Source organism: Diceros bicornis, chromosome 11 (assembly GCF_020826845.1).
Source record: "Diceros bicornis minor isolate mBicDic1 chromosome 11, mDicBic1.mat.cur, whole genome shotgun sequence".
Lineage (NCBI taxonomy): Eukaryota > Metazoa > Chordata > Mammalia > Perissodactyla > Rhinocerotidae > Diceros > Diceros bicornis.
Window position 1 is genome coordinate 46866951 of NC_080750.1, and position 12118 is coordinate 46879068.

General features: G+C 32.1%; 1 protein-coding gene across 9 annotated transcripts in view; it reads left to right on the top strand.

Moving 5' to 3' along the window:
* The window catches only part of RAPGEF2 (Rap guanine nucleotide exchange factor 2), a 243044-nt gene that overhangs the window by 125676 nt on the left and 105250 nt on the right, over positions 1-12118 (top strand). For 7 of the 9 annotated variants that reach the window (XM_058550277.1, XM_058550284.1, XM_058550280.1 and 4 more), the window contains exons 5-7: positions 4567-4642; positions 6483-6650; positions 9022-9039. In XM_058550277.1, coding sequence (XP_058406260.1) covers positions 4567-4642; positions 6483-6650; positions 9022-9039 — 262 coding nt within the window. The remainder of the gene's footprint in view (positions 1-4566; positions 4643-6482; positions 6651-9021; positions 9040-12118) is intronic. The other 2 variants (XM_058550278.1, XM_058550282.1) reach the window with 1 other exon arrangement.

Sequence of the window (12118 nt, forward strand, 5' to 3'; positions counted from 1 at the left end):
GTAGGAGTTCTTTATTTATTCTGGATATTAAACCTTTCTCAGCTATATAGTTTGCAACTATTTTCTCCCATTCTGTAGATTCTTTTCAGTTTCTTGATAATGTCCTTTGATGCACAGAAGTTTTTAATTTTGGTGAAGTCCAATTTATTTATTTTAACCTTTTGCTGCTTATGCTTTTGGTGTCATATCTAAAAATTCATTGCCAAATCCAAGGTCATGAAGATTTATTCTTCTTTTTTTCTAAGAGTTTTCTGGTTTTGACTTTATAGTTGAGGTCAGTGATCCATTTTCAGGTAATTTTTATATGTGGTGAGAGGTAAAGGTCCAACTTCTTTCTCTTGCATGTGGAAATACACTTGTCCCAGCACATTTGTTGAAGAGACTGTTCTTCACCCATTGAAGGAACTTGGCACCTTTGTCAAAATTCAATTAGCCATAGATATATGGGTTTATGTCTGGACTCTCAGTTTTATTTCATTGGTCTGTATGTCTGTCCTTATGCCAGTACCGCACTGTTTTGATTAATGTAGCTTTGTATTAAGTTTTGAAATCAGAAGTGTGAGTCCTTTGACTTTGTTCTTTTTCAAGATTGTTTTGGCTAATTAGGGCCCCTTGCAATTCCATAAGAATTTGAAGATTCACTTTTCCATTTCTGCAAACGAAGCTGTTGGGATTTTGACAGAGATGGCAATGAATCTGTAGATCGCTTTGTGTAGTCTCTTATAACACTTAATAACAAAAAAGAATGCATTTGATTAATTGACTAATTAGTAGAACTAATTCTCCATTTCTGACAGTGGCACTAAGGAACATTTGGAGCAGAATATAGTCACATGACTCTGGAATAATCCTTACATATTTCTGACTTTTCTTAAAACCCTCAAGGATTGTAGGTGTACTTTTTAAGTTATGCAAGTCTTTATTTAATTTGTATCATTTGTAAATTTTTTTAAATCATGATTTTAGAAACTTAAATGATACCAACTTTCAGTGCTATTTATAAGACTCAATGAAGTGTTCTTTTGATTTGTGCCTCTGGTCTTACAGAAAGCCCTTTGGATTCCCCAATATATTTTGTTGGAAACTTTTCAGTTATGTGTTTTTCCCCTTAGAAACTTTTTTAGGGCAGTGCTCTATCATAGATTCACGTGTTTTTCTATAAGGGTATATATAGTAATGTTCATTTTTTATTCCTTCCTAGTGTGTCCGTCATTTTAAGGTGTGTCTTTGTTTATTATTTGTTATTTATTATGTTAGCAGCTTCCTGTGCTAAATGCTTTTAAAGACTTCTAGTTTTCATTTATGACTTTTAACTAAAACATGAGAACCCTTTATTGTTTAATATCATATTCAATGCTGTGTGCATTTAATCACTTTTCACATAGAATATTTCATTTTGCAAATTGGATCTTCTAATTGCTGCTTTCTTGCACTTACATAAAACTTTATAAAATGTCCTGTTCTTTATTCTTACTGGCTTTGTTTTATGCTTTACTATCTAAATATCTATGTGTCACTTGCAAACCTGAAGACTTCTTTGCATTTCTTTCTACTAAATCATCTAAAATATTTTAAAGAATTGACCTTAATATCGTCTAGGGGGGATCTTATCTCCTATACATCTCTGTCTGGTTTTCTTTTTTATCCCTATACTTATTGTCCAGAACTGAATTTTTAAAACAGTTTATATGCATAGAACTTGGTCAAAGATTTTTTAAAACTTTGTAAATAATGATATTTACTTATTTTTGTTCATATATTTATTATTTCAAAGAATCAGATAGTAGAAGCAAAAGTATCTTGTGGACTTAGTGAATTTCTAGCTGACGTTTTTCGTTGCTCTCTCTATTCATTCCTACCTTGTAGCTTCTGGTTTGCAAGCTAAGAGGAAGTCATCTCTGAGATAGAGCCAAAAGCCATTGTCATTAGGCCTAGCCTGTGTATTCATGACCTATGCTTTAGCTCTTTTGAGGCCTTCTGGGTTCTTGGCTATGTTTGAAATAATAGATTTTTGGTTAAGTGAAATAATTTATTCTCCCTTGCTGGAGTGTGTTCTGTGTGCATTTGCCTTTTCTGCTCAGTGTATTCAAGGTATTAATCTGATAGAGGGTCTGTTTCTCCTACAATTCACATCTTTGTGATGGTCAGTAGAACTTGAGTCTTTTGTGGCTGCAAAGAGAGTTTTGTCAGATTCTAGTACAGCTCACTTCCCAAAAGACTCTCATGGAGATATTTTTTATAATACATTTTAGGGGATGCAAACTTTTCATTCCCAAAGTAATAAAGTTAGTGTAACTAAATAGGTGAATATCTTTCTAGCCATAAAGTTCTGTTGAATTAATGGCTAATTGGTAAGAGGATTTATACCTTTAATTCTGAAGTAGGGAGTTGGTGCAAGAATTAGGCATAAAATAAAAGACTACCGTATAGTTTATTTGTGTGGACGTTACTCTTTTTGTTGCTAAAATCTGTAAGCAACTCAATTCTAGCAGGTTATTTTTTAAGTAATATATGAACATTGTATGCATTACAAACGTTTGATTTTTTTACTACAAGAAATTTTAAAAAAGGAAAACAATTTGATCATTATGTTTATGAAACTTGTCTAGTTCTATAATTTAATAAAATAGGATAAAACTTAAAGTCACATAGTTTTTCTTTAGATTTTAATGTTATTTTATTTAGTAATAAACCTTAAACATACGATATATATTTTTACCTAGTATATTACAGAATTCAATGGGCAACAGTGGCATGAAACCCGCTACATATTTTACTAACACATTGAGATTATTTCCTAATTTGTAGTGTATCATTAAATTATAAGCTTCATTGTCAAAAATTAAACTGCGATTAGGTAGTTTCAGAAACCAGAAACAAATTTTTGTGTTAAGGATTTTATGTAATTTTAGTGATATTTAATTGTAAACTAAAAAAAGAATATTTAAAAATTCAAGTAATTTTAGGGACTGGCCCGGTGGTGTAGCTGTTAAGTTCGCGTGCTCCACTTCGGTGGCCTGGGGTTTGCGGGTTCGGATCCTGGGCGCAGACCTGCACACTGCTTATCAAGCCATGCTGTGGCAGTGTCCCATAAAAAGTAGAGGAAGATGGGCACGGATGTTAGCCCAGGGCCAATCTTCGTCAGCAAAAAAGAGGAGGATTGGCAACAGATGTTAGTTGAAGGCTAATCTTCCTCAAAAAAAAAAAAAGAGAGAGAGAAAAAAAATTCAGGTCATTTTAATTGTATGAGAAGTAACATGACAAAGAAGATAGGTTTATTATATCTTTTGGCAAATTTTTTTCCACTATAAAAAAGCACTCTAATATATATGCTTGTGTGGGTATGTATGTATGAATGTATATATGAATATTTTTAAAAGAATTTTTCAGGTATGCTAAGTATAGTTCTGTTTCTGATTTTCATAGAAATAGAATTGTGGAGCAGGAAAGGACTTCAATGATAGCCTACTCTAACCTGATAACCTACAAATGAGTAAAATTTAGACTATGAGTGGTCAAGTTGGTTTACTAGAGATCACAAATGACAGAGTGAGAATGTTGACTTTCCTCTTTTCTTCATCTTACATGACTTTTTTTTTTTTAACCATAGTTTGGTTTCTAATACATGAAACATTGTGTACCACCATGTAAAGGGGATTATAAACGGAATAAGAATTTCCATAAGAGTCACTCAAAATGTCTAACTTGGAAAAAAAAATTGCTCAATAAAATAGTTCTTGGGAAGAATTTTTTTCTCATATTTTTTCAAAGATAGGTTATTAAAACTGGTTATAAAAATGTTGTCTGGAGGGAAAGGAGGATTTTGGGAGCAGTGATTGGGCAGGGATAGGTGGTACATTACTAGAGCAGGTCAGGAATTTTCTCTTCCCGTATGGTGTTAGTTTGCTTACAGCCTATGTCAGAGAGGATAAATCTGCTCTAGTGTTAAGGTGAAAGTTACCACAGATAGGGCAGAGGTGCTATGTCTGAGTTCACTGTTGCAAAGTTTTCAGGAGGAATGGGCTTTTAGTATGCACATCCAGTTAAATCGGTTTGTCACTAAGGAAGAAGTCTTGTTGAATACCGTTTCCTTAAATTTATTTAGAATAAGTAGATTTGAAAATTTAGAAAAATAAATATACTTTTTAGGTGAAAGAAATGTTTAATGTAGGAAGTTAAGTTATAGAAGAGAATTATATGCATTTTATACCTTCTTTGGATATTTTTATGGTTTGCCATTAATTCATTCTCATCCCTATTAGAATATTCTAAATCTTCACCTAACTGGGAATGATTTAAAACAGCCTAATGCAAAACACATTCATACTGATCCTCCATTACATTATTTATTTGAAAACATTTTGTTGGAATTTTCCAGAAAAATATATGTCTGAAATTTAAGAATTTGAATGGTTTCTTGTCATTTTATTTAAATAATTATTAAAGATAGTTTCTCTTTCTCCAATGTGTATTTTTTGTAGTTGTTTTTGTTTTCATTTTTATTTATCTGGAGGGTTGGCTTAAATTCACAATTTATATTTTCTTAAATCTTTTTTTTCTTTCTAGTTTTGGCAAGCGTTCTGCAGGAAGCTTTAGGCGTGGCTGTGAATGCATTGTTTTAGAGCCTTCTGAAATGATCGTGGTAAGATACTTCTGTGAAGACTTTCTCCTAAAAAAAGTTATGAAATAAAAGCACTGTCACAAAATACTTATAATAGTATATTATATATTTTATAACTTTAGGTATATTTATTTCATAACTTTATTATTATGAATTTGAGTTCATTAAATAATATTGTAATTATTTACAGGATTCAATTAAATGAAAAAGAAAGTTTAAATGGAGCAAGTACCTAAATATTTGTTGCTTGAATTTTGTAAATCAATCTGTGATAATGCCATTTAATTGAAATTTAGGGAGAATCTTTGAATTGCAGGGTTTTAGTTCTCCAAATATTGATTAGACTGAATGAGATACTTCAAATAAGTCACAGTGATAAGTATTCAGGCAACAATTAATATAAGGATATCACTTCAATTCCTTTAACTAACTGAAAGAAAATTGGGGGACTAGTATGCTGGTTAAACATTGTTGAGATCTTTCTCTCTCTTTTTAACTGAATTGTGTTTAAATATTGAGATAAGACATATACAAAAGACATAATGTTAAAATAGATATTAAGAACATAATTATTTTTATTGATGCTTTAAAAAAAGCCTGTCACATTCTTCTTTACTATATAAAAGTGATGTTAATATACGATAATATGTACCCCTTTTTAAAAATCAGCAGCAAAAGTAAGATAAGATTGGAGGGAGCTCCCAGTATAGACATTCAGTTGATACTGATATGCATATTCTTCCCCATCCAGCATCCCATTTGGGAAGGAAAACCTTGTAAATAAGTGATGGCCTAATATAGATGATGATGGAAGCTTTTTATTCACATATGATAAAGTATTTGGTAGATGACTGTAAGTCTATTTTCAGATAAGATTTAGGGTTTCTCCCTATGATGTAAGAGAGGAATTCCGTCAGAAATGAGAACTTCCTCCTCAAAGCTAGTGAAAACTTTTGGTAAAATTTCACAAAATGTACTCTTAAGTGAGAAAGTGCCATGGTGGTGAGTGAAAATTTAGGCTTGGAAAAATGTGGGCAGATGCCTGGGACTTTCTAGCAACTGGTCTTGAAAAGCCTTTTAGATATTTCCTAGAGATTCCGGCCTCTATTAGTGCTGTTTTGTGTTTCTCTGAAGGATTTTTCATCTTCAAAATTCCTTGAGGATTTTATACTTGCCGATATTATACAAGCTACTAGGTTTGCCGATAGTCTTAGAATCTAAATATGCCCTATTGTGAGCAATCACATTTTCATTATATAAATATGATCAAGATTAACCTAATATAACTTCTCTGTTAGTCCATTCTCTCCTTAAAATGAGGAATTATTATTTTTTAAAACAACAGTATTTATAAAAAAAGAAACTGAATCCACAGAATGAAAGTAGGAAGAGAAACCCTTAGGTAATCTACCAAAGCCATTCTGTTAGCAATCCTGTTTTGAGTCATTTGGGATTTAGGGGTTTTACAGATTTACTTATGTACATCAGAGTTTTTGTGCTTTAGTTAAGACAATGGGCCAGTTGCTTTCATAATGCATGGTAATGTATCCTGTGAGATCTTTCACTAATAAATCAGTACAAAGACTACTGAAAATATCCTTCCCTTTGAAACTACAGGAAATTCAAGAGTTTCCCATATTCCTAAGTGGAACTGAAAATGCCTCTTCATAAAAGAAAAGTTACTCAAAACCAATTAGTTCTAGAGAAGTTCAAAAACACTTCAAGTCTGTCAAGATAGTTTGTCTACAAATGTCTTTGCAAAATGAATGAATATGGACTATCTGTAAGTTTTATTCAGCATTTAATCTTCATATGGAATGTTGTATTTGACGAAATGAAAGTTTTTGGTGTTTCATTTCAGGTGGACTATATGGATGAAAATGAGGAATATTTTCAGCGTCAAGCTTCTCATCGACAGTCTCGAAGGAGATTTAGAAAAATCAACCAGAAGGGTGAAAGACAAACAATTATTGACACTGTGGATCCTTATCCTGTGGGGAAACCACCTTTGCCTAGAGGCTATCATACGGTAAGTTATAAAAGTATAATATTTTTACTTATCTTAAGTTTTTTGTTGGGAGTTTTGTGAAAAAACATTTAAATTTTCTATTTTCGATGAATAATTCCTTTCTATGGTATACTTATGCAAAGTGCAGATTTTGCTGGAAACACACATAATATGAATAGTTTTAAAGAACATTGAAATAAGAAATCAAAGACATTGTTTAGCCTTTGTATTTCTTAAAATATTCTTTGAGGATCAGCTTTGTGATCAGCTTGTAGAATTGTAACTGGGATAATTTAAGTTCTTACCTTAATCTAAAATTTTAGCCTCTCCCCCACCCCAGTGACTGGTATCACACTTGTTTTTTATTCAAAAAGCAGACCTATAAAAATTACACATTATTTTCATAGCTTTTCATACCATTATGAGAATATTATCTGAGAATTTTTTTGTTTTTAATACAATGAAGTGAGAGCACAGTTTGAAATGATACTTTTAAAAATCCCAATATAAAGATGTTCTGAAGTATTTCTAACAGGTTCAAAGATCCTCTTAAATGCTATAGCCCACTAGATTGTCATTTATTTCATAAATATTTCATAAACTGCTTTTCATGTTTGAGGAAACTAAGGCACAGATAATGAGTGATTTGTACAAGACCTCAATATAGTCTTTTTTAGAGCCTTATTTTTCTTACTCCTTTCTTTCTGTTTAGCTGCACTATGTATATTTCTCCTGATGGCCAATCCGAAATAGTTGCAAATATATTTAAAGATTTTTGTTTTTAAAAAGGAAATAACTTGAATTCTTACATATGTTATATTAGGGGCAAAGGTGGTTTATCTATACATATAATACCATTAAATATGTAGTCATTATATGTGAAATTAATTTTAAAATAAAAATAAGAAAAAATAAAAATAGGTAATTGACAATTATTTTACATTTCTCATTTGTTTTTCTTACCCGTCCTTTTCTTTCTTTTTGCAAATAAGTATAAATGCAAAATGCATGGGAAAACTTATATAGACTTAAAATTATGTACTCAATTTTTAGTAACTTTAAGTGACATGATATATTTTATACCCACACTTCATATGTTCTATTTCTGAGAGCTCGTTGTATTTGAATATTTAAGCAGTTTTGACCACCAGCTATCCGCCTACTCCTCTCACTACCCATGCATTATTTTAATTTAACATGAATTTCATAGTTGAATCATTTCATTGAGCTCTTTTGGAAAGGGTTGCTTTTTGCTCATCATAAAGACAGCTTTGTTTGTCTGTTGGAGAGACTTGGTATTAAAAAAAAACCTATGAAAGGTTTTTTTGTTACAGTATTTTTAGTGTAGATGTAGCATCATGGAAGAAGGAAATATGGATTAAAAATAGTTGTACATATTAATGATACAATATTTTATAATATTTTAGCTTAGCACTAATATTATTAATATTTTTTCAGCTTTGGAATTATTTTTCCAAATCAGATTCCATACTAAGATAGTTGGCAGGAGTGTGGATTACTTAAAATTTAATGTTAAAGCTAAATGGCTTAATTTTATAGTCATATTTGTCACCTTTAAGTTGGGGGGATCATTTTATAACCGTTTGTCTCTTCCATCCCCATGCTTTCCCCCTTTACGAAGTATTTCACTTCTTGTACGACTCCCCTTTTTTGATCTTTTAAAAAATGTGTAGTTTTTTTATTATTATAAGATTACTTTTTTCTTTTACTGTTTTAAAAAATGTGTTACCTGGTCAACAGGTACTTTTATTGGGGAAAATTCAGTACTAAGATGAAAAATTTAACTTGATTACTAATGGATCATGTGCTAGTTTACTAATATTTGACATGTTGGTATTAATTTTACTAAGTGAGTTCAGATTGGCAACATCATTATCATAATTTAAAATATTGGATCTTGGATTTTTTGTGTATTGTGTTTTAATTATATTTACGTAGTATTTATTATTTCACCTAAATACATGATTTTAACATATGAAAACAAGAAAATTTTGTTTTGTATATATGGTACCACAGAATAAAAATAATTAAATGAAAATTATTATTCTTTGTTAGCTCTGAGTCATATTTACTTATTCTTAACAGAAATACTTTTCTTTGAAAGAACCCTAGTAGGGTGAGACTGAGGGTGAAAAATTTATTTAAAAGATGCATGATCATACTTCACAGGTGATTTTAAATGATTACAAGTGCATTTCAAGTGCATGGCTAAGAACATAGAGAACATTATACGTATAGCCAATTCTATATGGTCATTCTTAACCTAATTTTAACATTATCTTCATTTTGGCAGTTGTACTATATAGCATGTCTGATAATGTTCATCTTTTCCTTTCCTCCTTTATGGCATTCATTTCATTTTGGCTCAAAGGAATGCACTAAATCTCAGGTATTGTAATTTGTGTGTGGTCTTCTAATACTAACCTAAGTTTATTTGTGCATTTGCATTGTAACTAATGAGTTTATAATATTGATGTGTTTGCTTGGTCTTGTTCTTTTGTATTTTGCCCTGATTTAGTAGAATCTCTTAAAACTTTGAAACTATCAGTGGTTTAGGTGATGGCACAGGCTGCTTTATTTGTGCAGACGTAGGGATGAATTGCCTACCTTCTTTGAAGAAAGAATAAAAGTACAACTTATTTTTTTTTTAGTGAAGAAGATTAGCTCTGAGGTAACATCTATTGCCAATCTTCCTCTTTTTGCTGAGGAAGATTGGCCCTGGGCTGACATCCGTGCCCATCTTCCTCTACTTTATATGCGGGACGCCTGCTTGATAAGCGGTGCGTGGGTCCACGCCCGAGATCCGAACCTGCCAACCCTGGGCCGCCGAAGCAGAGCACGCGAACTTAACTGCTGTGCCATTGGGCTGGCCCCAACACCCTATTTATTTTTAGGAATGAGTGGAGCACTGTTTTTAACTAACCTGCTTTGCAAATAAAGAAATGAAGAAAGATAGATAGATATAATGAAAGTTTAATTGCTCTTTGTGTGACAGCTTATGGGAAATTCATTAGAAATTTACATTTTAAATGCTATAGGTGAGAACTTTAAATTTCAAGAATCCCAATGTGAGACCATTTTGGGAGACCACTGGTAAAATTTTAGTCAGATAGAATAAAGGCTTAGTCAAAAAGGAAATAAGAATTTAAAATCGCTTGTATTTTCTTATTTGTGCTTTATTTATAACCAGAGTTCATGCTTTTATTTCATTCTATATTTTAATCAAGAGGCCTATCATAATATCTTTGCTCATTTCTTTCATGCCAATACATGACTAATTTGTGATTTTCAGTGTTACGCTTTTGAAATTGTGGGTCAAATTTGGAGTTGTCAGGGAATTTGGAGTCAAGGAAGAAAAACTGATTTATCTCTGGAAATTGATGGGTTAAGTAACTAGTAAAATTGTATGGTTGCGTTTCCTTATTGCACAGGAAAAAGATCATGAATAATTTAATTCACATTAGAAGAAGTCTACCATCAGTATAGTATCTTTGACTATTATAGTAACCTTGCCTGAAAGCATAGAATATTTGTATAATTTTCCAAATTAAAATGAGGCAGTTACTTTATGCTCTATACAAGAGAATACGTATTAAAATGCCACAGGTGGCACGATTGTTATATTGTGTTTTAGAAGCAATGCTAATTTTTAAATGATGGGATAAACCTAAAAAATTTTGATACAGTTTTTAAATTTGATAAAATTGTGTCAAAATTTTGCACCAATGTTTTGAGCTTTTATCTGGTAAAGGTATACTTTAAAAATATATAACTTGAATATTTTAAAAGATACATCAGTATGTAATTAATCCTCCTCCTTTTTAATATGAAAATTACCAGTTAGTCTAATTCCCATTTAGAACTAGGAATTGAATTTCAAGTGTGCGCTGAGTTATGATGTATACCTTATGTACACTTTTTAAAATAAGATGTGTTGCAGTGGTTTAAAACATTATAATAATTTTCTTGAGAAACAGGAATACTCATATAGTCCATGTAGAGTGTTTTTAGGACATTTTTTCAAGACAACTGTGTGAGGTTTGCAGAGAGAATAAGCATTTTAAAATGCAGTGAGAAGGGAAGCTTGGAGATGGCTTTCATTAGCATTTTCTTACATTTTGATGAGTTGAGGTTGAGGCTGTGTTTGAGACTGCCAGAAAATAAGATGTGGCGTGAATGTTCAGTCTCAGAGTTGGTAAAGATTGTAGAGGCATGTAGTAGATAATGTTCCTGGCAAAGGCTGGAAGATTTGGGGTAAATTTCTAAAGAGACTGACTTGGGACTTTGGACAGGTTTACCTTGTCTCCACGTTCAGAATAGTGTAGGGGAAAAAATGCTTTGTTTATTTTACCCATACTTACAGGCCCTCTCTGCATTCATGGGTAATTTATTCTAGAGGTTTGTATGGGTAGGGAAATCTGAGTTCCATAATGAAAATGGAGAGGAGAGGTAATAGGATTTAAGGGGAAGAAGGAGGACCTTGTTAACTTTTAGCTGACTGGAGTGATGGCAAAACTGGTAATAACAAGAAAACAGCTCTGCCCTCTTCTCAGTTTGGAAAGAGCAAAAATTGTACAGAGATATTAGGCTGAAGAACACTTGTCCTGTCTACAGTATGGAGGTGATGTGTACCAATGGACATTTCAAAAATTTCCAATCGACATTTCAAAAATTTAATTAGGCTGGTTGCATAATTAAAATGGTCTCCATGCTTTGAAGTTCTGATTGACTTTCTACTGCCACTCCTACTCCCACAAAAAAGTGTGGCTCTGTTTTATATAAATTTGAATTAGGAGGATTTGAACACAGTATAACATAGAAACATATTCATAAAGTTTCAATCAATGCAAAAAATTTGAAATAATGAAAACCCATTGGTCATATAAAAAGATATCTCCCACATTTTATTAGTAGTCCTTTTCTACAATGTGAATATACATTTCAGAGCACTGTTTAATGATTATGTATTGAATTTTTCAGTAGATTAGTCTTAAAATTCTTGGTGCAGGTGTACAAAAGTAATAAAAAATACTGCATAAAATTAAGTTAATATAATGTAAGTTGGATACAATATAATCCAATATTATGGGAATAATTTTTTAATTATAGTCGGTGATAATACAATATCTATAAAATTTGGCACCAATATAAGACTGATTCATGTATGAGGCTTATGAAAATGAGTCCCTTTTTTTCGTGTGGGGAAGATCAGCCCTCAGCTGACACCCAATGCCAATCCTCCTCTTTTTGTTGAGGAAGACTGGCCCTGGGCTAACATCCGTGCCCATCTTCCTCTGCTTTATATGGGCTGCCTCCACAGCATGGCTTGACAAGCGGTGTGTCATTGTGCGCCCGGTGTTCCTAACCCTAAGCCGCTGAAGTGGAGTGTGCGTGCTTAAACGCTACGCCATTAGGCCGGCCCCGAGTCCCAATTTTTAATAAGGTTATGCTTTATAATAATATAAATC